This window comes from Panthera pardus, unplaced genomic scaffold (genome assembly GCF_024362965.1).
Source record: "Panthera pardus isolate Hobbes unplaced genomic scaffold, ASM2436296v1 HiC_scaffold_10, whole genome shotgun sequence".
NCBI lineage: Eukaryota > Metazoa > Chordata > Mammalia > Carnivora > Felidae > Panthera > Panthera pardus.
Genome location: NW_026526655.1, coordinates 37,910,877 through 37,933,814, shown reverse-complemented (window position 1 = coordinate 37,933,814; position 22,938 = coordinate 37,910,877). Strand labels below are relative to the sequence as shown.

At 39.3% G+C, this 22,938-nt stretch overlaps 1 protein-coding gene across 2 annotated transcripts; it reads left to right on the top strand.

Annotated features, from left to right (window-relative positions):
• The first annotated feature begins 14 nt into the window (after positions 1 to 14).
• On the top strand, positions 15 to 21,501 carry COQ10B (coenzyme Q10B). Of its 2 annotated transcripts, XM_019428354.2 has the most exons (6): positions 172 to 274; positions 1,477 to 1,577; positions 5,692 to 5,844; positions 12,067 to 12,259; positions 18,319 to 18,420; positions 20,477 to 21,501. In XM_019428354.2, exons 3-6 carry the CDS (start codon positions 5,717 to 5,719, stop codon positions 20,642 to 20,644), a joined length of 591 nt encoding a protein of 196 aa, XP_019283899.1. In that variant the 5' UTR covers positions 172 to 274; positions 1,477 to 1,577; positions 5,692 to 5,716; the 3' UTR covers positions 20,645 to 21,501. The 2 variants fall into 2 exon arrangements, with proteins under 2 accessions (XP_019283897.2, XP_019283899.1); XM_019428352.2 differs by lacking the exon at positions 1,477 to 1,577 and having other exon boundaries at positions 15 to 274.
• Positions 21,502 to 22,938: the final 1,437 nt, after the last annotated feature.

Sequence of the window (22,938 nt, the reverse complement as noted above, 5' to 3'; positions counted from 1 at the left end):
TTATGCGCTTTCGGGGTGGGAAGAGAGGGCGTGTCTGGCAGCTCAAGGGGCCCGCTGATTGGTTGGAAGGCGCCGGAGCCGGGCGGCTCCGCGGGCCACAGAAGGGCGGCACCGAGGACCAGGTCCCGGAGGTGAGGACCGGCTTCAGTGAGACTATCATGGCAGCTCGGGCCGGTCAGGGGGCCCTGAGAAAGGTGGTTTCGGGATGCCGTCCAAAGTCGACAGCAGCGGCCGGAACCCCGGCTCCGGCGCAGAGGCCTACCCGGAACGTCAGGTAATAAACAACGGGGGTGCTGCAGTGAGGGTAGCCTTCGGCCCCGGCTTGCTGAGTTGGGGGACCGAGGAGACTTGGGGCGAGGGGTAGCCTGACCGGATGCATTTCCGCGTCTCCAGAGGGAGAGGGTCTCCTGCGTTTGAGGAGTTCAGGTTTTGCGCCCATCACCCCGGCCAGAGGTTCGTGGGCCTGTTCCAGACACCCGTCTGAGTTGGTGATTCGCTTCCCTCGCGAGAGGTAGTGAATCATCGGCGGAGCGACTTTAGCAGCAGCTGATAGAGCAATTCGGGAAAAGGGTAACTTGGAGCTCTTCCGGTCTCCTCCCCTACGGCCTGCTGCTGTTGCTGCTCTTTTAACTTTGCGGCAGAGTTGCTGGGTGCCCGGGCTGTGGGAGTTTGTGGCCCGGCGGTGAGCCTCCTTCTTTTCCTCTAGCGTGCCAAGTGGCCAGACATACTTTCCCAGTTTTTGGTAGGAGACGTTTGCTTCCACCCTTTGGTGCTTGCAAAACTAAATGTAGCCATAGTAGGGGACCTGGATTTTTTTTCCCCGCTCGACTGTAACTTAGAGGTCCTGTAACCTTGAACCAGCTTTGGATTTTCCTGGTTGGCTCCTTTTTGGTGGGTGGAGGTGGAGACATGAATGATTCCATACTTCCACCGCTTAGTTTCCTTTTCCTGATGACTTTGTAATAAATTAATGCTCGAAAACTAAAGTTAGTATTTAAAATGTATTCAGTTGTAAACAGTACAGGATGAAGGGAAAAAGCACAAATGTTGAACTCCAAGAATTTAGATTTAAAGAATTTTTCAAGTATCAAACCCCCAGCCAACTCTAAATCTTTTTAACCAAATATTGGTTGAAACTGAAGTCTTGTTAAAGGAAATAACTTGAAAAAGTAGTTCTAATCAGTTTTAAGAAAAAAAATTGTTTTAGTGATTACATTAAGGTTTAAATTCCAAGACAAGTATTTACTGTTTATAATAATGAAGAGGGAAGGAGTTTATGAGCTCATTTTAGGCGCAAGCACTAACATAGGTTGTGGCGTTTATTATAGTAGGGTGAGATGTAGTATCGGAAGTTTAGTAACAAAAAACTGTCCTTCCTCTGATTCAGTTTTAATATCATGGTTTAACGATATATATGACTGTATGACTCTTCATTACAGTTGAAGACGTTATTCTTTTTTTTTTTTTTTTTTTAAGACGTCGTTCTTGATAGTGTGTGAAAATAGATGTGCGGTCCAGGGCTTGTAACCATAGTATGCAGACTCATCAGGAAAACTATTAGCTTGCTTTAAACACAGGTATTTCCTTTACAGTTGTAATCAGATTGTATAAGGGTTTTTATATGTATATGTGTATGTGTGTGTATGTTTTCTTTTGGGGGAGGTAGAGTGGGAGGTTGGGGCCATGGTATTACATAAACTTGATACAAAATTCAAAACCATATACAGTGAAAAGCTTCATAGGCAACTAGTTCATCTCTCAGGAGCAACGGTTTTACCTTTTTAAATAAGGTTTATCACAGAAATGCTGCCTTTTCTGATACTGATTTATCAGAAAATTATTAATAAGTGTTTTCAATATCTGTCACATAATTGGCTTCTGATAATAGGTAACAAAAGTGGGGAAAATAGGTAAAACTGTTATAACAAAGACAGCTAAAGAATGTCCTAGAAAGGGAACAGGTGATCAGGTATTTTGTACACCAGATTTGGTTTGTAATCAATATGGCTAACAGAGATCCTAAATTATTTTATGTGGCTTCTTTTTTAAATATTTTTAAATATTTATTTATTTTTGAGAGAGAGAGGGAGACACACACACACACACACACACACACACACACACACACTGTGAGTGGGGGAGGGGCAGAGAGATTGAGACAGAATCCGAACTCCAAGCTGTCTTCACAGAGCCTGACATGGGGCTCGAACTCACAAACCCTAAGATCATGACCTGAGCTGAAGTCAGTCAGTTGAGCGTCTGACTTCGGCTCAGGTCATGATCTCGTGGGTTGTGGGTTCGGGCCCTGTGTCAGGCTCTGTGCTGACAGCTCAGAGCCTGGAGCCTGCTTCGGATTCTGTGTCTCACTTTCTCTCTCTCCTCCCCCTGCTCGTGCTCTGTCTCTCAAAAATGAATAAACCTTAAAAAAAAATTTTTTTTAAAGGAGAAGCTAAATTAATTGCCGAATTATATTATTTCCACTGATGTGCTTCATTTAGCAGAGTAACTGTCATTCACTTACGTTGGTATAATCCCACTTTCTTAAAAAAATTTTTAATGTTTTATTTTTTATTTTTGAGAGAGGGAGAGCATGAATTGGGGAGGGACAGAGAGAGAGGGAGATGTAGATTCCCACGCAGGCTCCAGGCTCTGAGCTGTCAGCGCACAGAGCCTGCCGCGAAGTTCGAATTCACAAACCTCGAGTTCCTGACCTGAGCCCAAGTCAGAAGCTTAACTGACTGAGTCACCCAAGTGCCCTGGTATTATCCTACTTCTAAGAAAACTCTGTAGTTTTACTCTAAAAAAAAAAAAAAAAATCACAATAGGCTCTTTTTAAAAATTATTTTGAGAGTGAGAGGAAGAGAGAGAAAATCTCAAGCAGGCTCCATGCTGTCAGCACAGAGCCCAACGTGAAGCTCTATCCCAACTGTGAGATCATGACCTGAGCCATCCAAGCGCCCCACAATAGGCTTATTTTAATATTATCTCTGCCTTTAAAATAAGATTCACATAACTAATCATATTTTTAAAGATTTTTGGAAACACTTAACACCTTTATTCTCTCTAGATGAATCTATCTAAATTGGTAATATATTTTTCTCTCTAGGAGATGAATTTATCTAAAATCTCTTTTGATTAAAAATAATAGAGATATCTTTAAAATATGCTCTTACCATCATTAAAAAATCAAATACTACTTGTGATGTCCTAAAAACCTAGAATTTAGAAAGCTGTCTTGTTTTGCAATATTTTTATCCCCTTGTTTGTATTTTGAAGTGTTACTTACAGTTGGATGAAAAATCCTTTTAAAGTCTTGAAAAGAGGCCAATAAGTTCACCTATATAGTTCGTATGTCTGATTTCTTTACCATTACATTTTGACAAAGTTATCAGTGTTTAGCTTAACCATTTTCATTAACCTTTATTTCATTGTCTGGAATAAGACCACCTAATTTTTATAAAGAGTATTAATTGTTCAAAAGTTCTTTCTTGGGGCACCTGGGTGGCTTAGTTAGTTAAGCAACCAACTTCGGCTCAGGTCATGATCTCACGGTTTCTAAGTTGGAGCCCCCACATTGGACTCTGCTGTCAGCACAGAGCCTGCTTCAGATCCTCTGTTCCCTCTCTCTGCCCCTCCTCTGCTCGTGTGTGTGGGTGTGTGTGTGTGTGTGTGTCTGCTGACAACGCAGGCACACGCTTTCTCTTTCAAAAATAAATGTATATTTTTTAAAAAAGGAATTATCAAAAGTTCTTTCCTGTATTATGGAGCCTAAATTTGTCTCCCTCCAATTGGGCTTCTTGTTTATGTTTTGGAACCATATCTCAGGTATCATCCTTCTGGCTGAATATTCCCAGTTTCTTCAACTATTCCTTGTTTAACTTGATTGTTTCTTCCTCCCTAGCCAAATTGTAGGGTGTCTATGTCCAAAGAAATTTTATTTATGTGTAAATTCTATTTATAAAACAAATTTTATGTATGATGACATAAGATTTCACCAGGCCCTCCATTCCCCTTTTAAAAAATAATTTGAAGATTTGATCTAATGAAATAGTATTCTTTTACTTGGAATTCTCCAAAAGCTTCTCATTGAGGATAAAATCCAAATTGCTTTACCCTGGCTAATAATTCCCAGCATGATCTAGCTCCAACCAGTTTAATATTATTTCATAGTACTCTCCTGGCTTGCTTTACTGATACTACACTGTTAGTCTTTTTCAGTCTGTGGATACTGCCAGGCTCTTTCCCTACTACCTGGAATGCCCCCTGCCTACCTCCCCTCCTTCCATATACTACACTCACATACACTGTGTGTGTATGCATACACATACACATTTATTATGCACATACATACCTATTTCTCTCTTTATATGGCTAACTCCTGTTATATCTCAGCTGAAGTATAACGTTAGAGGACTTCTGAGACTGCCCTATCAAAAGGAGCTCCTAATTATGTGTCCCCACCCCCTTTCTTTCTTAGCACTTCTTTTGAATGCTCAACTACAAAGTAATTCTCATACAGTTAATTTTTATTTTTACCATTATATCCCTAGTGCCTAGCACAGAACACGATCTCAATGAGTATGTGAACTAATACATAAAAAATAGTATAAAATAGTTATACAATAATCTTATTAGGGATAGGCAGAAATATTCAAGTGAAAACAAGTGTATCAGGCACCTATATTTAGAAGCACCCAAACAACTAATATTCTAATTTCTTTGATATGTATTTTTACATATACGCATTGAAAGGGAGACTGGAAGGTAAAGGAGTATAGAGCAACAGTTCTGAGAGGGCCACTAGATTTCCAATCTCAAGTCTCAGAGTAGGTCAAGAATTAAGGAACCTGGGGCACCTGGCTGGATCAATCGGTTAAGTGTCCAACTTTGGCTCTGGTCATGATATCAAGATTCTTTAGTTTGAGCCCATGTCAGGTTCTTTGCTTACGCTGGGGAGCCTGCTTGGGATTCTCTCTCTCTCCTCCCTCTTTCTGCCCCTCCCCCACTTTTGTGTGCACGTTCTATCTCTCAAAATTAAAAAAAAAAAAAAAAAAAAGGAATTAAAGAACCTCTGTGGATCCAGCTGAGAAAACAACCTGGATAGATGAGTCGAATAGATGATGAGGGGCACCTGGCTGGCTCAGTCAGTAGACCATGGGACTCATGGCCTCGGGGTCATGAGTTCAAGCCCCACATTGGGGGAAGAGTTTACATTAACAAAGAGAAAATAGTTGATGAATATTCTAGCAAGCGTATGGGAAGAATATGTTGTAATACGTGATGGTAGACTGAAAGCCAACTTTCTGGGAGAGATCCCTTTTGTGCCAGGAACTTCTAACCCAAACTGTAAGCTGTTATGTTTAGTTTTCTTCATGGTACTTAATAAATTTTTTTTCTGTGTGCTTGTGCATGCATGTGCACACAATTTTGTGTGTGTGTGTGTGTGTGTGTGTGTGTGTGTGTAATATTCTAAAGTTGCAAACCCTTCCAAAGTGTGATAGTTACTGGGAGGCCAGACTGGCGCAGTTGGTGGAGCAGCAACTCCTGATCTCATGGTCATGAGTTTGAGACCCACGTTGGGTGTAGAGCTTACTTTAAAAAAATAAAGTGTGATAGTATTTTACAGTCTGTAATTTGTGTTTCCTCTTAATTTTCAATGCCATTCTAAATCAGGTAATTTTTGTCTTTTAGATATTTTGCTTCCTGTGGTACACTGATGAGCAGAACTCTTCCACTATATACCTCCTTAGTTTTGCCTAAGGAGATATATGCAAGAACTTTCTTCAGAATTGCTGCGCCATTAATAAACAAAAGAAAAGAATATTCAGAGAGGAGAATTATAGGGTTTGTATATAATAACTTTCTTGTATCATGACTTTTTTTTCTGGATTTTCTTCTTACAGAGTAAGCTCTGGTTTTTCTGGATTGGCCTTTCCATAGCTTTTGCTGTTTTATAAATATTTGTTGAATTAACATAATTATGTAGTGACTTTATAGGATAGATTTAAATCTTGACATATAAAGGAAATAACTGAACTGTTTATGACCTGTATTTTTGTACACTGTTCATTTCTGTAGCGGCAACATTAGTGATTTGTTGAGCCCAATATGTTTATATAGCTCCCTAACATATACACATGCATAGGTAAGTAACATGCAGATGTGCTAAGAGGCTCCTATCACCTAGAGCGTAGGTTGGCAAACTTTTTCTGTAAAGGGCCAGAGAGTAAATATGTTAGGTTTTGTGGACCATACTATCTCTGTAGCAGCTACTCAACTCTGTCATTGGAATTATAGCCCAAAAGACCTACTACTATAGCCTGTAGTTAATAAGTGGGTGTGGCTATGTGCTAATAAAACTTTATTTACAAAATGAGGCAATAGGCCAGGTTTGACCCCTGATCTAGGCATATACACAGGAGAGAATAGAGAGACTGCAGTTCTGCTAAACCAGAAATACAGCATCTGTTCATAGGGGAATTTCTATAAAGGGGTCTTAATTCTTAACAGGCCATTAAGTATTACATGAATTCTTGTAAAAGTGCATTTCATGAATTTTTCCACTTGCTCTTTCCCTTCTGTAGTAGTTTTCTGTAGTAAAGGACTTTCAGCAGACTCCACTTTTGTCACTAAAGTCACCTTTATTACTGGCTAAGTCACTGTATTGGTTAAGGTAAAGCTAGCAGCTATATAGGTAAAACCCAAAAGTTTATTTCTTCCTTATGTAAAGTTCAAGTGAGTACTCCCCATCCATGCACAGCAATTTATGAACCGGGCTCCATCTAACTTGTACCTTTGTAATTCCTTAGTCTTCTGAGTCTCTTAAAAAGATATACCTGATTCTAAACCATATTGATTTGGAAGTGATTATTGGGAAGAACTAGTTACATAATCCCATCTAAATGCAAGAGGGGTACTGGGAATAGTAGCTTCCTTTTTTTTTTTAAATCTGTTTATTGTTTAATTTATATCCAAGTTAGTTAGCATATAGTACAACAACGATTTCAGGAGTAGATTCCTTAATGCCCCTTATCCATTTAGCAATCCCCCCTCCCACAACCCCTCCAGCAACCCTCTGTTTGTTCTCCATATTTAAGAGTCTCTTATGTTTTGTCCCCCCTCCCTGTTTGTATATTCTTTTTGCTTCCCTTCCCTATATTCATCTGTTTTGTATCTAAATTCCTCATATGAGTGAAGTCATACGATATTTGTCTTTCTGTGACTAATTTCGCTTAGCATAATACTCTCCAGTTCCGTCCACATAGTTGCAAATGGCAAGATTCCATTCTTTTAGATTGCCAAGTAATACTCCATTGTATATATATATATATATACCACATCTTCTTTATCCATTTATCCGTCGATGGACATTTGGGCTCTTTCCGTACATTGGCTATTATTGATAGTGCTGCTATAAACATGGGGGTGCATGTGTCTCTTTGAAACAGCACACTTGTATCCCGTGGATAAATACCTAGTAGTGCAATTGCTGGGTCATAGGGTAGTTCTATTTTTAATTTTTTGAGGAGTCTCCATACTCTTTTCCAGAGTGGCTGCACCAGTTTGCATTCTCACCAGCAGTACAGAGGAACTCCTCTCTCTGCATCCTCGCCAACATCTGTTGTTGCCTGAGTTGTTAGTGTTAGCCATTCTGACAGGTGTGAGGTGGTATCTCATTGTGGTTTTGATTTGTATTTCCCTGATGATAAGTGATGTTGAGCATTTTTTCATGTGTCGGTTGGCCATCTTGATGCCTTCTTTGGAGACGTGTCTATGCATGTCTTTTGCCCATTTCTTCACTGGATTATTTGTTTTTTGGGTGTTGAGTTTTATAAGTTCTTTATAGATTTTGGATACTAACTCTTTATCTGATGTGTCATTTGCAGATCTCCCATTCTGTTGGTTGCCTTTTAGTTTTACTGATTGTTTCCTTTGCTGTGCAGAAGAAGCTTTTTTATTTTGATGAGGTCCCAGTAGTTAATTCTTGCTTTTGTTTCCCTTGCCTCCAGAGATGTGTTGAGTAAGAACTTGTTGTGGCTGAGGTCAAAGAGGTTTTTGCCTGCTTTCTCCTCGAGGATTTTGATGGCTTCCTGTCTTACGTTTAGGTCTTTCATCCATTTTTTTATTTTTGTGTATGGTGTAAGAAAGTGGTCCAGGTTCATTCTTCTCTATATTGCTGTCCAGTTTTCCCAGCACCACTTGCTGAAGAGACTGTCTTTATTCCATTGGATATTCTTTCCTGCTTTGTCAAAGATTAGTTGGCCATACGTTTGTGGGTCCATTTCTGGGTTCTCTATTCTGTTCCATTCATCTGAGTGTCTGTTTTTGTGCCAGGAAATAGTAGCCTCCTGATGGGCATCTTCTTCCCAGCAAGTATACCATGTGAAGTGAGCCTAAATAATTGGATAGGTAGACATCTTTGCCAGAGCTGGTATCAGTTAAAAGAAGAAATGGCAATAAAAAGATTAATAGTGAATTGGTCTACTTTTTAAAAAAAATATTTATTTATTTTGAGAGAGAGCCCATGCGTGAGCAGAGGAGGGGCAGAGAGAGGGAGAGAATCCCAAGCAGGCTCCAAGCTGCCAGCACAGAGCCCAATACAGGGCTCAAACCCACAGACTGTGAGATCAGGACCTGAGCTGAAATCCAGAGTCAGATGCTAAACCAACTCAGCCACCCAGGCACCCCTGGCCTGCTTTACTTTTGAATCACTGTTAATATCTCCTTTTACTGTGTACCTGGCATTTGACAGCTGTTACTGGGTACTTTACTGTTTCATTTAATTCTCACAATAGCCATGTATATTAGATGTTGTTATTCCTATTATAGAGATGAGGAAACTGAAGCTCAGAGAGATAATGTACATGAAGTATGATTCCAAAGATTTTTTTTTTCAAAGATTATTTTTTCCAACGTATTTACTTATCATTGCTTGCTTCCTTATTCTTTCTCAGGCTAAAATTCTTTTTATTGCAAATTGGCCTTATCCAGTGATCTCTATCTTATCTTTTCCCCCTGTATTTGACATAAACACATATTAGCTACGTTTATTAAGTGCTTATTAAGCATTGTGCAGTATGGCAAAACGATTTCACTTAACCCTCAGAAGAACCCCGTAGAGGTACTTTTTAGTTATGGATGAAGAACATAAAATTGAGAGGTTAAACAGCCTACCCAGGGTCATGTGGCTTACTATGTTTTAGGGTTGATACTTGAGCACAGTCCTTCCTGAGTATAAAGTCCATCTCCTTGACCACTATGTTGTATATACTGCTTTCTGAGTTGTTGTAGACTATTTTTATAACAATTAAGTTCCAGGCCACAAGGTTTCATACTTCTTCAGGGGACTTACTTTGGCCTTTATTTCAAAGTAACTAAAACCAAGGGGGTAGGGTGATTTTCCCTCCCCTCTGGTGTGGGCCTCATTTCATGCTCATAAAGATTAATTTAAACATTCATAAAGACTCATTCTGTCTTATTCTGAAACTTCCCTTTTGTAATTTAGATTGGGATTGTTTAAATTACTGTATAATTTTTCTTCTTTCACTTTTCACATATTATTGGCCATGGGAGGATGTGTCCTCCCTGCAACTGGAGGTGCTCACAGTTTCTTCAGCCACTCCAGACTTGGGCCCGGAGTCCTGGGGGTGGCTGGACACCTTGGGCATGTTCCCATCATCTGGGTGGGGCACTGGGTAGTTGTAGGGTGTGGCCTGGTTGATTATGACCATGTACTTGTTGAAGGGATTGGAGGGGGGCAGAATTATAGTCCCAGCCATCATGGTCTTGGTGGTGGTGTAAATTCCTATTACCGTTTTGAGGTGAATTATGTTTTAACAGTGTTCAGTTTTTATAAGAATAATACATATCTGGCTCTCATCATCCGCTCGTCTTTTGTATCCATAGACTGTTGTTGTTTCTGTTTGTTTTACATTTAGGCCCTTAAGTTTTTTTGTTGAATTTATTTGTAGGTATTTTGCAATTCTGTGCTGTTTTATAACTGGTTCTTGTTAGTGTAGGAAAAGTACTTATTTTTAAAGGTTCTTTAACAGGTTACCTTACTGAATTCTGAATTGCTTATCTTCTGAATTGATAGTCATATCACCTGCCAACTGATACTCTTGTCTTATTCTTCTCCATACATATGCCTCATATTTCATACTCTGATTTTACTTCAGCTAATACTTTCAGAACAATGTTACATAACAATGATAACTAGCATCTTTGTTTTATTTCTAACTCTAATGAGAATGCTTTTGGTATTTTACCATTTATGGAGGGAATCACAATTTTTCTTTTGGTTAATATGGTTATAATAATAGAATTCTTAGTGTTAAGCCATCCGTGCATCTTTAAAAGAGTTGCATTTGATAATGTTTTTTTCAAAATGTATTTCTGGATTTTATTTGCTGATAATTATAATTTTTGCCTTAGTAGTCACAGGTGACATTGGTCTATAGATTTTATTTTTTATGTTCTTGGTCAGGTTTGGGTTGATGGAGTGTTATGCTGGCTCATGAAAAGAATGAGATGTTTCCTTTATGTTCTAGAATAGTTTCCTTTTTTTTTTAATTACAAAAATACTACATACTTGTATAAAAATCTAACAATATATAAGAATATGTGCTAAGAGAGTCGATCTTTATTCCTACTTCTTTTTCTTGAGTTAAAAACTATTGTTTAATCTGTGTCCTTCCAGATTTTCATTGCACATAGTCTGTTACCCTAACAATTAGTTTCAGGAAGAAGTAAACATCAGGTATTTAAAAGTGAGAAATATAGAATTTACTTATAATTTTTCTTTTTTAATTTTTTTTAACGTTTATTTTTGAGACAGAGAGAGACAGAGCATGAACGGGGGAGGGTCAGAGAGAGAGGGAGACACAGAATCTGAAACAGGCTCCAGGCTCTGAGCTGTCAGCACAGAGCCCAACATGGGTCTCAAACCCACAAACTGCAAGATCATGACCTGAGCCAAAGTCAGATGCTTAACCGACTGAGCCACCCAGATGCCCCTATGTATAATTTTTCTCAAATGGATAATAGAATCATGCATATCCTGTCTACTTTGTAGTGTGCTTTTTTTCATGTAACAATATGTTGTAAATTTCTTTGCTCTAAAGTGTATATTTGATCTTAAAAAAACAGGGGTGCCTGGGTGGCTCAGTCAGTTAAGTGTCTCACGTCGGCTCAGGTCATGATCTCAAGGTTTGTGGGTTCGAACGGCGCGTTGGGCTCTGTGCTGGCAGCTCAGAGCCTGGAGCCTGCTTCAGGTTCTGTGTCTTCCTGTCTGTGTGTCCCTCCTCCTGCTGATGGTGTCTTTCTCTCAAAATAATAAATAAACATTAAAAAAAAAATTTTTTTTTTAATAAAAATAAATAAATAAACTTAAAAAAAGGAGGGGTTGTCTGGCTGGCTCGGTCAGAAGAGCATGCAATGCTTGATTTCAGGATTGTGAGTTCAAGCCCCACATTGGGTATAGCGATTACTAAACTAAATTAATAAGTAAACTTTAAAGTATATATTTGATTATAATGTTTTTATTTTTTAATTATTTTAATTATTATTTTTTAACGTTTATTTATTTTTGAGACAGAGAGAGACAGAGTATGAACGGGGGAGGGTCAGAGAGAGGGAGACACAGAATCCGAAGCAGGCTCCAGGCTCCGAGCTGTCAGCACAGAGCCTGACGTGGGGCTCAAACTCACGGACCGTGAGATCATGACCTGAGCCGAAGTCAGATGCTTAACTGACTGAGCCACCCAGGTGCCCCTTTTAATTATTTCTTAAAGTTTGTTTATTTATTTTGAGAGGCAGCAAGTTGGGAAGGCGTTGAGAAAGAAAGAGAGAGAATCCCAAGCCAGCTTCGCGGAGTCAGTGCAGAGCCCAGTGTGGGGCTCAGCCTTATGAACTGCGAGATCATGACCTGAGCCTAAGTCAAGAGTCAGAGGCTTAACCGAGTGAGGCACCCAGGTGCCCCTCATATTCAATTTAAAATATATGTATGCCATATAACTAGGTGCAGTTAACACCTTTCTCTCTTTCTCTTTTTTTTTTTTTTTTAAGATATTCTATGCAGGAAATGTATGATGTGGTATCAGGAATGGAAGATTACAAGCATTTTGTTCCTTGGTGCAAAAAATCAGATGTAATATCGAAGAGAACTGGGTATTGCAAAACACGATTAGAAATTGGGTTTCCACCTGTGTTGGAGCGCTATACATCAGTAGTAACCTTGGTGAAACCACATTTGGTAAAGGTAATAGTTTTAGTTTTTGTTGTTTTTAAATCTTTCCCAAATGTTGATTATATCAAGTGAGTTAAAGTATAATAGCTTGAAAGAATGTCCCTAAACTAATCAGAGAAGGAAGGAAAAAACAAATGATTTCTTATGTCTTCTAACTGTGCTGTTTTATCCAGTATTGGTGTTATTCTTGCCAAATAGAAATTTGACTAGAATATGGAAATAAGAAGCTTTTTCTTTTTTTTCTTCAGTTGAGGACTATTGCCCCTTAGAAAAGATTGGACCGCACAAGTGAGAACTGTTTTAATTTTTGCGCTAGTTTGTTTTTTTGATTTTTTGGTTTTTTTTTTTTTTTTTAATTTTTTTTTTTTTCAACGTTTTTTATTTATTTTTGGGACAGAGAGAGACAGAGCATGAACGGGGGAGGGGCAGAGAGAGAGAGGGAGACGCAGAATCGGAAACAGGCTCCAGGCTCCGAGCCATCAGCCCAGAGCCTGACGCGGGGCTCGAACTCACGGACCGCGAGATCGTGACCCGGCTGAAGTCGGACGCTTAACCGACTGCGCCACCCAGGCGCCCCAATTTTTTGGTTTTTTTAAGTTAAGGAAAGGACAGTGGTGAGAGAATGAAGGTAGAAAAGATATAAATGAGAACATGAACACTGTCAAGGTCATACTGCCATGTGGCGGTACTGAAATGCCAAGTGTTATTACATGCATTCTATTGATTATTTTACCTTGTCAAAGGAGAATGCACATATAGAAAAGGTACTGAGGCTTAAATACACAAAACGGCAGAATTCCATAGAGTTCTTTTGAATTCCTAGAGTTTCGTGGCCAAATACTTAAAGTGTAGTTGTGTTTTATGCCCACAAAATATCATTTCTTGGTAATTGGCCAGAGCTAAATGCCTTCGTCAGCTCCTTGTTAGGCATTGAAGGAGGTGCAGCTCTCATATCAGAGAGTCTACTGTCCAGTGAGGCTGACTTTGGAGTCCACCCTCATCTTACTGTCACAACTTGAACTCATATAAAAGGCTGTGCCACTCCGGGGCTTTGTCATTATGAATATTTCCATCTTTTTCCTCATAGTTTTGGAGATTTTTACTACTATACTGCACTGCCTCTCACATTAGCTAACATTTATTGTGCTCTTTGTAGTGCTTTAAACCACTTCAATTACTTGTTTAATCTTCAAAACAGCCCTTTGAGATTCAAATGTTACCGTTCTCCATCATATAGTTGAGCAGATTAAGGTTTAGAAGAGTTAGATAACTTACCCAAGGTTACAGAGCCAAGACTCCAGCTCAGTCTTTCTGACACCAGTGAATATCTATATAATCTGAAAATGTTTTTCTGTTTCCTGACCTCAGTCTCTCTTTTTCTAAATGTTTGTTTATTTGAGAGAGAGAGAGAGCACAATCAGAGGACTGACAGAGGGAGAGAGGGAGTGAGAGAATCCCAAGCAGGCTCCATGCTGTCAGGACAGAGTCCCATGTGGGGCTTGATCTCACGAACCGTGCATGACCTGAACCAAAATCAAGAGCTGGATACCCAACCGAATAAGCCACCTAGGTGCCCCTGACGTTAATCTCTTATAACTTAAATCTTCATATTCTATATCTAACTAAAAGAATTCTTGAGAAAAAAAATAATAACCCTCAATTTTCTCCCCCTAGCTTTTTCTTTCCTTCACTGGCTTTTTATTTTAATTGAAGTATAGTTGACACACCTTCCCTTGCTTCTTAATACATACAAGATTAAGTCATCTGCTTTATTGTTGCTCCCCACCCCTTCCCCAGTACACACTACACACACACACACACACACACACACACACACACACACACACACACACAAATATACTAAATGTTCAGGCAGTACCTTCCATCTTTAAGTTCCATGAATGCACCATACGGTGCTTATTGTGCGGCCCTGTGCCGCACTTTTCACTCTTCTACCTGTAATGAACTTAATTCTTTGCCTAGTAGTCCTTCAAATTCTAGCTGTCTGATGTTGCTTTCTCCCTTTCCTTAATATAAATAATCAGTCCTACTTCAGAGATTCTTCTGGGCTTTGTACATGTTTTGTTTCTCTTATCACTCTGCAGTATAATTTATTTCTTCATCTGATTTCTGCTTGACAAGGTTGAGCTACTTGAGTGAGTGGAAGCTTCTCTTTTTCATCTTTGTGTGGCCTCAGCACCAATACTATAGTGATGGGAGTCATGAGAGCTTTGTGCTTAAGAAGTTCTCATTGCTGTCTTTTTGGGTTATTGCAGATCCAGAGATGTTCCTCATAATCTCAGTAACTTTCACTACTGCCAAGGAGGGAGGAAACTGTATTAGAAAAAAAAATCTTCATAATAACATGTATGAAGTTATCATTGCTATCTCAATTTTATGAGGCTTAGTAAAATTAAGAACCTTATGCAAATTCACACTGTTTGTGTCAAATTGCAAAGGTATTTTTCATTAAAATAAGCTGTCTCATAGCGGCGCCTGGGTGGCTCAGTCGGTTGGACATCTGACTTCGGCTCAGGTCATGATCTCACAGTCCGTGAGTTCAGGCCCCACATCGGGCTCTGTGCTGACAGCTCAGAGCCTGGGACCTGCTTCTGATTCTGTCTCTCTCTCTCTCTCTCTCTCTCTCTCCCCCTCCCCTGCTCACACTCTGTCTCTCCTTCAAAAATAAGCAAACATTGGGGGCACCTGGGTGGCTCAGTCGGTTGAGCGTCTGACTTCGGCTCAGGTCATGATCTTGCGGTTGACGAGTTCAAGCCCCGTGTCAGGCTCTGTGCTGATGGCTCAGAGCCTGCAGCCTGCTTCGGATCCTGTGTCTCCCTCTCTCTCTTCCCTTTCCCCACTCGTGCTTTGTCTCTCTCTGTCTCAAAAATAAATAAACATTAAAAAAAATTAAAAAAAAAATAAACATTAAAAAAAATAAAATAAGGTGCCTCACTTAATGTGTCAATTGTTGAAAGATATATTTGAGCATAACACACAACTATATATGTTCAATTTTCTGTTGTCCTTGGGTTCACGTTTTGGATTTTAATACCTCATACACACATGTGCTATAGAATAAAAATCATTATAACCAAGGGAGCAGGAGAAGCCATGTGACATTTTTGGTGAATCACTAGTTGCCTCAGATGTGCCTGTGATGTGTCAGTAATTCTAGTGTACATGAATCTATAATGACCAAGAAGCCCTTGGAAGTTTTCAGCAGATTTAATAGAGGCAACCATTCAATGACTCTTACTGCCTGGGTCACAATATAAAATTTTGTATGCCATAGTTTGTATTGTCTGGGTCAGTTCAGTCAGAGCAGCTAGTTGCAGGTCATCATCATAACACCTCCTGTTGTGATCAGCAACTCTCCTGTTAGGAATGAAGCCTTTTGCCATGTCTAAACATACCAGTAAAAACCTGTGGGTCCTTGGGCTAGATTATTCGTATGAGTACAGCACTGTCACATTTTGTGAAAAAGTAGTCAGAGGGAGGTGGTATATTGTGAGTATTCCCAGTAGCAGTTTTTCCTTCATTGTTAAATTTCCTGTAAGCATCTTATGTGATTGTAAAGAAGGGTAGAGTGTATTACCTGAAAGTTGGATAACTGAAATAATAAGATTTATAATAAACTTTTGATGCTTTTGAAAATTAGATGCTCATTACTGAACTACCAGTAAAACCAAACTCTTTCGGGCACCTGGATGACTGTTTAACGTCCGATTCTTGATTTCCGCTCAGGTCATGATCTCACTGTCATGAGATTGAGCCCCAAGCCCTGTATCAGGCTCTGGGCTGGGTGTGGAGCCCGCTTGAGAGTCTCTCTCTCCCTGTGCTCCTCCCCTGCTTGCACACATGTGGTCTCTCTCTCTAAAAACAAAACAAAAGAAAAAAACAAACTCCTTGAAGAAAATTTTCACTTCTCCCCAGTGACTCAGCATAATATGACTAAATTTAGCTATTAGAGTAGTTCAGTGGCTCAGTCAGTTGAGCATTCAAGTCTATAATTTTGGCTCAGGTCATGATCCTATGGTTGTGGGATCAAGCCCCTCAGTGGACTCTGGACTGAGCATGGAGCCTGCTTGAGATTCATTCTCCCTCACTCTCACTCTCCCTCCCACTTGCTCATTCTCTTTCTCTAAAATAAAAATAAAGTAGTTAGCATTTTAATGACTATTATTTTATCATGTCTAAATAAATTTTATTTATTTTTTCCTCCCCCTAAATTTTAATTTTTTTTTTTTTAACGTTTATTTATATTTGAGACAGAGAGAGACAGAGCATGAACGGGGGAGGGGCAGAGAGAGAGGGAGACACAGAGTCGAAAGCAGGCTCCAGGCTCCGAGCCATCAGCCCAGAGCCCGACGCGGGGCTCGAACTCACGGACCGCGAGATCGTGACCTGAGCTGAAGTCGGACGCTTAATCGACTGAGCCACCCAGGCGCCCCCTCCCCCTAAATTTTAAAACATTCACTGGTTTCCACCTTAAAAATTAAAATACTTTCTTCTATGAATGTGAAAATAGAGCATTTCTTCATAAATGCTTTTTAGTATGGATGCAATTGATCTTTATAATGATTCTACCATGTTTTCATGTGATAACTGACTCAGAAGGCTTTAGATGAAGAGGAAGAATAAACATCAAATATATTTTAAGCTCTTTGGCTTCCAATTTGAACTATTTGTGGAGATATAGTCAGATATAGTCAAATAATCTTGCATTCTGTGTTTAGGGAGACAGAAGCTAGGGAAGAAAAAATAACACTTTGGGGAAAAATGTTTATCTATGCAAGTCCTTTTGCCAACCTGTAGTGTATAGGCTCAGAGGAGGGACAGTCTAAAGTGTTGAGGGGAATAAGTTAACAGAAAAAAGGGGTAGAGGGGCTTGATCATTTATTGGTCCCAGGATATGCCAAAAGAGCTGAAAACTTAAGGCTTAATTGGGGAGGGATGTGTTGACTTTGAAACAAGGGTTTAAAAGACGGTTTGCTGCTGAGGAAAGTGGTACATATTCTTTTTTTTTTTTTTTAATGTTTATTTATTTTTGAGACAGAGACAGAGCATGAATGGGGGAGGGGCAGAGAGAGAGGGAGACACAGAATCGGAAGCAGGCTCCAGGCTCTGAGCCATAAGCCCAGAGCCTGATGCGGGACTCGAACTCACGAACCGTGAGATCGTGACCTGAGCTGAAGTCAGACGCTCAACCGACTGAGCCACCCAGGCGCCCCGGAAAGTGGTACATATTCTTGAGGTCAGTTGTCTACTAGTATGAAGGCCCAGATACCGTCTTAGGATAGTAAGTAAAGAAGCTGAACTTTATTCAGAGTCGTAAACAGTCCTGACAATAGACTAGTGACTATGAACCTGGCCACCATTTTTCACATTGCGGGAGGCAACTCTTAAGTGGGTCTTAGCCTTCTTTTAATGAGACAGAATGGGAACTATCAAGATGGACTGTACATATGTTTCAATGTATACATACACAAAATAAACATGAGCACTGAAGAGATTAGAGGTTAGAAAGCAATGGATCAGGGATACTGGTCAGGACCAGACTCTCAGGAAAACTAGAACCACGGATGCCCTTAGAAATAGAGACTAATGAGTGAATGTAACTGACAAGAGAAGTCTTTGGGTAGGAAAGAAGAATTCTAGAATTATACTTGGGATCTGTGCCGGATACCTTATAAATATTTTAGTTGTATCATATGATGATATAAAATAGGTATTATACTCATTTTATAGATTTAAGGAAATACGGTATTGGAAATTAACTTGTTCAGGATTACTTAGAAGTGGCAGGGCTGGAGATGAACTTCCAAAACAATCACTCGTTTTGCTCCTGGAGAATGTCTAAGCACAGTGGGTGGCAGCAGTGAAAACGAGCACTGACAATCTTGGCGTATATTGGCAAGAGGTCACTTCCTAGTACCAAGCTGAAAATGAGATGTTTTTATCACCTGTGGTCTGACCTACAAACATTTCAAAAAGAAATCATCCTCAACTGTAGATTCTGTACAGTCCAAATGGTATTTTACACCTGTTGTATTTTCATTTTGTCCTAGGCATCCTGTACTGATGGGAAACTTTTCAATCATTTGGAGACTGTTTGGCGTTTTAGCCCTGGTCTTCCTGGCTACCCAAGAACTTGTACCTTGGATTTTTCAGTAAGTCTCTCATACAGCCCTCAGTTTGTTCCAAATATTAGGTGAGGTTTTGTTAAAGAAGGAATAATCAATTTATTAGAATCCAGTTGCCATAATTAATCTTAGGTGCATAGTGATTATTGAAAGACACTTAGAGAAAATCTCAAATTTCTGAGTGTTGAATACCTTTTTCTGTACTAACTTTATAAGAAAGAATACTAATGAATCCTTCTCTTTTTCTGTTCTATTTCTTGAAAACTTGAATAGTCATTCTCTATTTTCTAATTTTTACAGGTCCATAGATTATAAGACACATATTAAGAATTTACTAACAGCTTAATGACAGTTTATTAACACCAAATGAAATCTACACATTGATTTCTACATCTTATGATGCAGAGATAAAGTGCAAAGGGGGAAAATATGTTTTTAAAATAGGGACTATGGCATTTTCTTGTTCACATCACCTTAGCAATAGATAACTTAGAGCTACTTGTGGCTTTTCTTTGCCAACAGATAATACATGAATTGTTCTCTGTATTTGCAACTCAGGCATTGCATTTCAAGAAATAGTCATAATTTTTAAAAAAATTTTTTAAATGTTTATTCATTTTTGAGAGAGACAGAGAGAGAGAGACAGAGTGTGAGTGAGGGGAGGGCAGAGAGAGAGGGAGACACAGAATCTGAAGCAGGCTCCAGGCTGCGAGCTGTCAGCACAGAGCCTGATGTGGGGCTCAAACTCACAAACTGTGAGATCATGACCTGAGCCAAAGTCAGATGCTTAACCAACTGAGCCATCTAGGTGCCCCTTAAGTTTTTTTTTTAATGATTATTTATTTTTGACAGAGACAGAGACAGAGACAGAGTGTGAGCGGGGGAGGGGTAGGGAGAGAGGGAGACACAGAACCTGAAGCAGGCTCCAGGCTCTGAGCTGTCAGCACAGAGCCCAGTACGGGGCTCAAACTCACAGACTGTGAGTTCATGACCTGAGCCAAAATTGGACACTCAACCAATTGAGTCACCCAGGTGCCCCAGAAATAGTCCTAATTTTGATGCTGCTGTTCTCAGCTCTTGAGTTGCATTCATTAAAAAAATTAGTGGACATTAATGAGACAGTTGAGGAAATTTGAATAAGGCCTGTGTAGATTAGATAATAGTGTTACTATCTAGTAGCATTAACTCTCTCTTAATTTCCTGGCTTTAATAATTGCAATGTGGTTCTGTAAAACATTAAAATAGGAGAATCTAAGGGTGCATGGGTGCTGCAGTCGGTTAAGCATCTGACTCCTGATCTGAGCTCAGGTCATCTCACAGTTTGTGAGTTTGAGCCCCATATTGGGTTCTGCACTGATGGTGTGGAGCCTGCTTGGGATTTTGTCTCTCCTTGTCTCTGCCCCTCCCCTGTTTGTGTTCGCTCACTCTCTCTCTCAAAAAAATAAACTTAAAAAAAATTTTTTTTTCTAAATAGGAGAATCTGGGTAATGGGTGTATGAGAAATCTTTGTAGTATTTTTGCAACTTTCTTACAAATTTTAAATTACTTCAAAATGGAAAATTAAAGCAGTTTTAAAAGTTACTGGATATTTGGTTCTTAAAATACTCTTTCTCGAACCACTTGTCTTGACTTCTATCTTGAGGAGATATAAATAGTTCTCTTCTCATCTTCTTGCTACTACTTCTCATAGGAATACCTATCAGAAGGGTTACTTCCCTTCTGTATTTCCTTTTGGGAAACAGGATAGATCCAAAAGGGGTACATTAGAAAGAAGCCAGACCGAAATGGTATTCATTCAGCAAAGCTTTTTTCCAGTTTTATCTTTAACTTAATAAAAGCAGATTCTTTGTCCTGAAATGAAATTCACTGTCCTTGTTTACTTAGGCTTATTGTGCCAGTAGTTGTGCTTATTGTGGAAAAGAAGTCTCCGTCTTCTGAGGGGTGGTAAAAATCTCATCTAGATATACCCGTACAACTCTACCTTACAGCCCGAGCAGCCCATTTCACAGTGTGAATACCATTATCCTTAGTAGACATTGAGTAAGAGAAAGATCCTCCTAAAATAATTAACATTTTCCTACAGATTTCTTTTGAATTCCGCTCCCTTCTGCACTCTCAGCTTGCCACATTGTTTTTCGACGAAGTTGTAAAGCAGATGGTAGCTGCCTTTGAAAGAAGAGCATGTAAGCTGTATGGTCCAGAAACAAATATACCTCGGGAATTAATGCTTCATGAAGTTCATCACACGTAAAGGGAAAAAAGAACTGGTCACCTGTTTATAACTTTATTCACTTTTAGGAAGTGCTTTTATCATTTGCTTTCAGAAGTTAGAAAGCATTTGTTAAACCCAGCTTTGATTATAAACCTACACCGTTGAGAATTTGCACTTGGAATATGGAACCACGTGTACACAGAATTCAATCAAGTGTAATTCAAAGTAATGTGTTTATTAGCATATTTACAATAGTAGGATGTCATCACTTTTAACCAGAAATTGAAACTGTAAACTTAAACTTTTTAATTATGACCTTACCTGAAAGTGGTTAGTTAAGATACTCACACGGTATGTATTATGTTAACCATTATCACCTTTAAGTTATTAAATTCAGACTATTTATAACTTATTGTCATAGGGCCTGCCTCTTGGCTTAGGATATTCGAGTAATCATCAGATATTTAAAATAGAAACTTAGACTTAAAAATACTGTTAATGAAGGTTCCTTGGCACTTTTCTTATTTTTAAATTATTCTTATGGGTAGTAGGTAATTCAGTGCTATCAATAGTGAGATTAACTCCCAGATTAAACAGTGAATATTTTTTTGGTGAGTGGTCCAGATCTTTAAGCTACTTTTCTTGTAGTTTGCAGCCCTCTCCCAGGTACTTTGACTGCTTTCAGTAATGTTGATTATGTGTCCGGTTTTGTCTACAACAGTGGGCAACACATGAAGATAAGTTGATTGATATATCTCCAGCACCATGCGTCCCTATTTTCTATTTATTGTGTGTATTCACTTTCAATAATGTATTTCAAACATATTTTTGTAAACAAATTAATGTCTAAGGAGTGAAGTAGTAACTTAATAAAGTTAATTTGTTTATTTTTTGTACAGTTATTCTGGTTATTGAAATCCTCCTGTATTATTTCAATATGTATTTCACATAGACCTAGTAAAGTTTAATTGTGGCATTTTATGAAACAAATCTGGGCAAAATTCAGTCTTCCTTTAATCATTGTTGATCTTCTTCCCTCCTTTCACTCCACACCTAACAACCCCCTTGCATTACCTTTCCAATCAGAGTACTTTGTTTCTTCAGATCAACAGGGGACCTCAATAATTCGTTCGCTACCTAAAAGCACATTTGCATCAGTTTTTTTCAGTAAATCTGTTTTGAGTGCCTGCTGTGTGCCAGGTGCTGGTTATACAGTGGTGAGGTACTCCTACAGTCCACTCACATGGAACTGGTTGTGGCTTCACACAGGTAAAGCTGTATCTTTCCAGAGTATCTGCAGCTTGTATATAATTACCTTTTAAATAAAATGTTTTTAAATGGCAGATAGCATCCAGATATTTTTTTGTCCCTGTACATATTACTTTTCTTTTGATGGAAATAAAAATCTGTACTTTACCACTACCCTTATAAATACCATAAAAATAAATAAATAAATACCATAGATAAACTCCCAGGTTCAGAATCTAAGTTAGTGGTTGGGATCTGAGCTGGTATTATGAGAGTATGTGGATGGTATTTTGGTCAGGGAGCCCAGGAACACACAAATAATGCCTTGATCTAGCCATCCACATAAACCATGAGGTTTCCCAAGTATGGTCAGAACCCAGATTGCAGTAAGTGGTAGAGACAGGATACAACATATCCAGGCGTTCTGGCTCCAGTATCTATGCTCTTGTGTTTGCTTTACCTAGTACAACACTCCAGAGGCCATAACATATGCACTTAAGTTTGTCATCAATGCTCTCCGTATAGGAAGAGAAAAAAATGCCTTAACTTTAATTTCTTTTTTTAATGTATGTTTATTTTTGAAAGAGGGCGAGCATGAGCCAAGGAGGGGCAGAGGGGATGACAGAGGATCTGAAGGGGGCTTTGCTTTGACACAGCCTGATGTGGGGCTCAAACTCACGAGCTGTGAGATCATGACCTGAGCTGAAATTGGCTGTTTGAGCCACCCAGGCACCCCTTTTTTTTACCCCCTTAAGTTTACTGAATTAGGGAAGAGACAGTCCCAAGCAGGCTCAGTACTATTAGCACAGAGCCCAATGTGGGGCTCAAACCCCCAAACCATGAGATCATGACCTGAGCCAAAATCAAGAGTTGGGTGCTTAACTGACAGCCACCCAGATGCCCCTATAAACTTTTTTTTTTCTTTTTTTCTTTCTCTCTTCTTCCTCTCTCTCTTCTTCCTTCCTTTCTTTTTTTAACGTTTAGTTTTGAGAGAGAGATTGTGAGCAGGAGAGGGGCAGAGAGAGGGAGACGGGATCTGAAACTGGCTTTGTGCTGACATCAGAGAGCCTGAGGCGGAGCTCAAA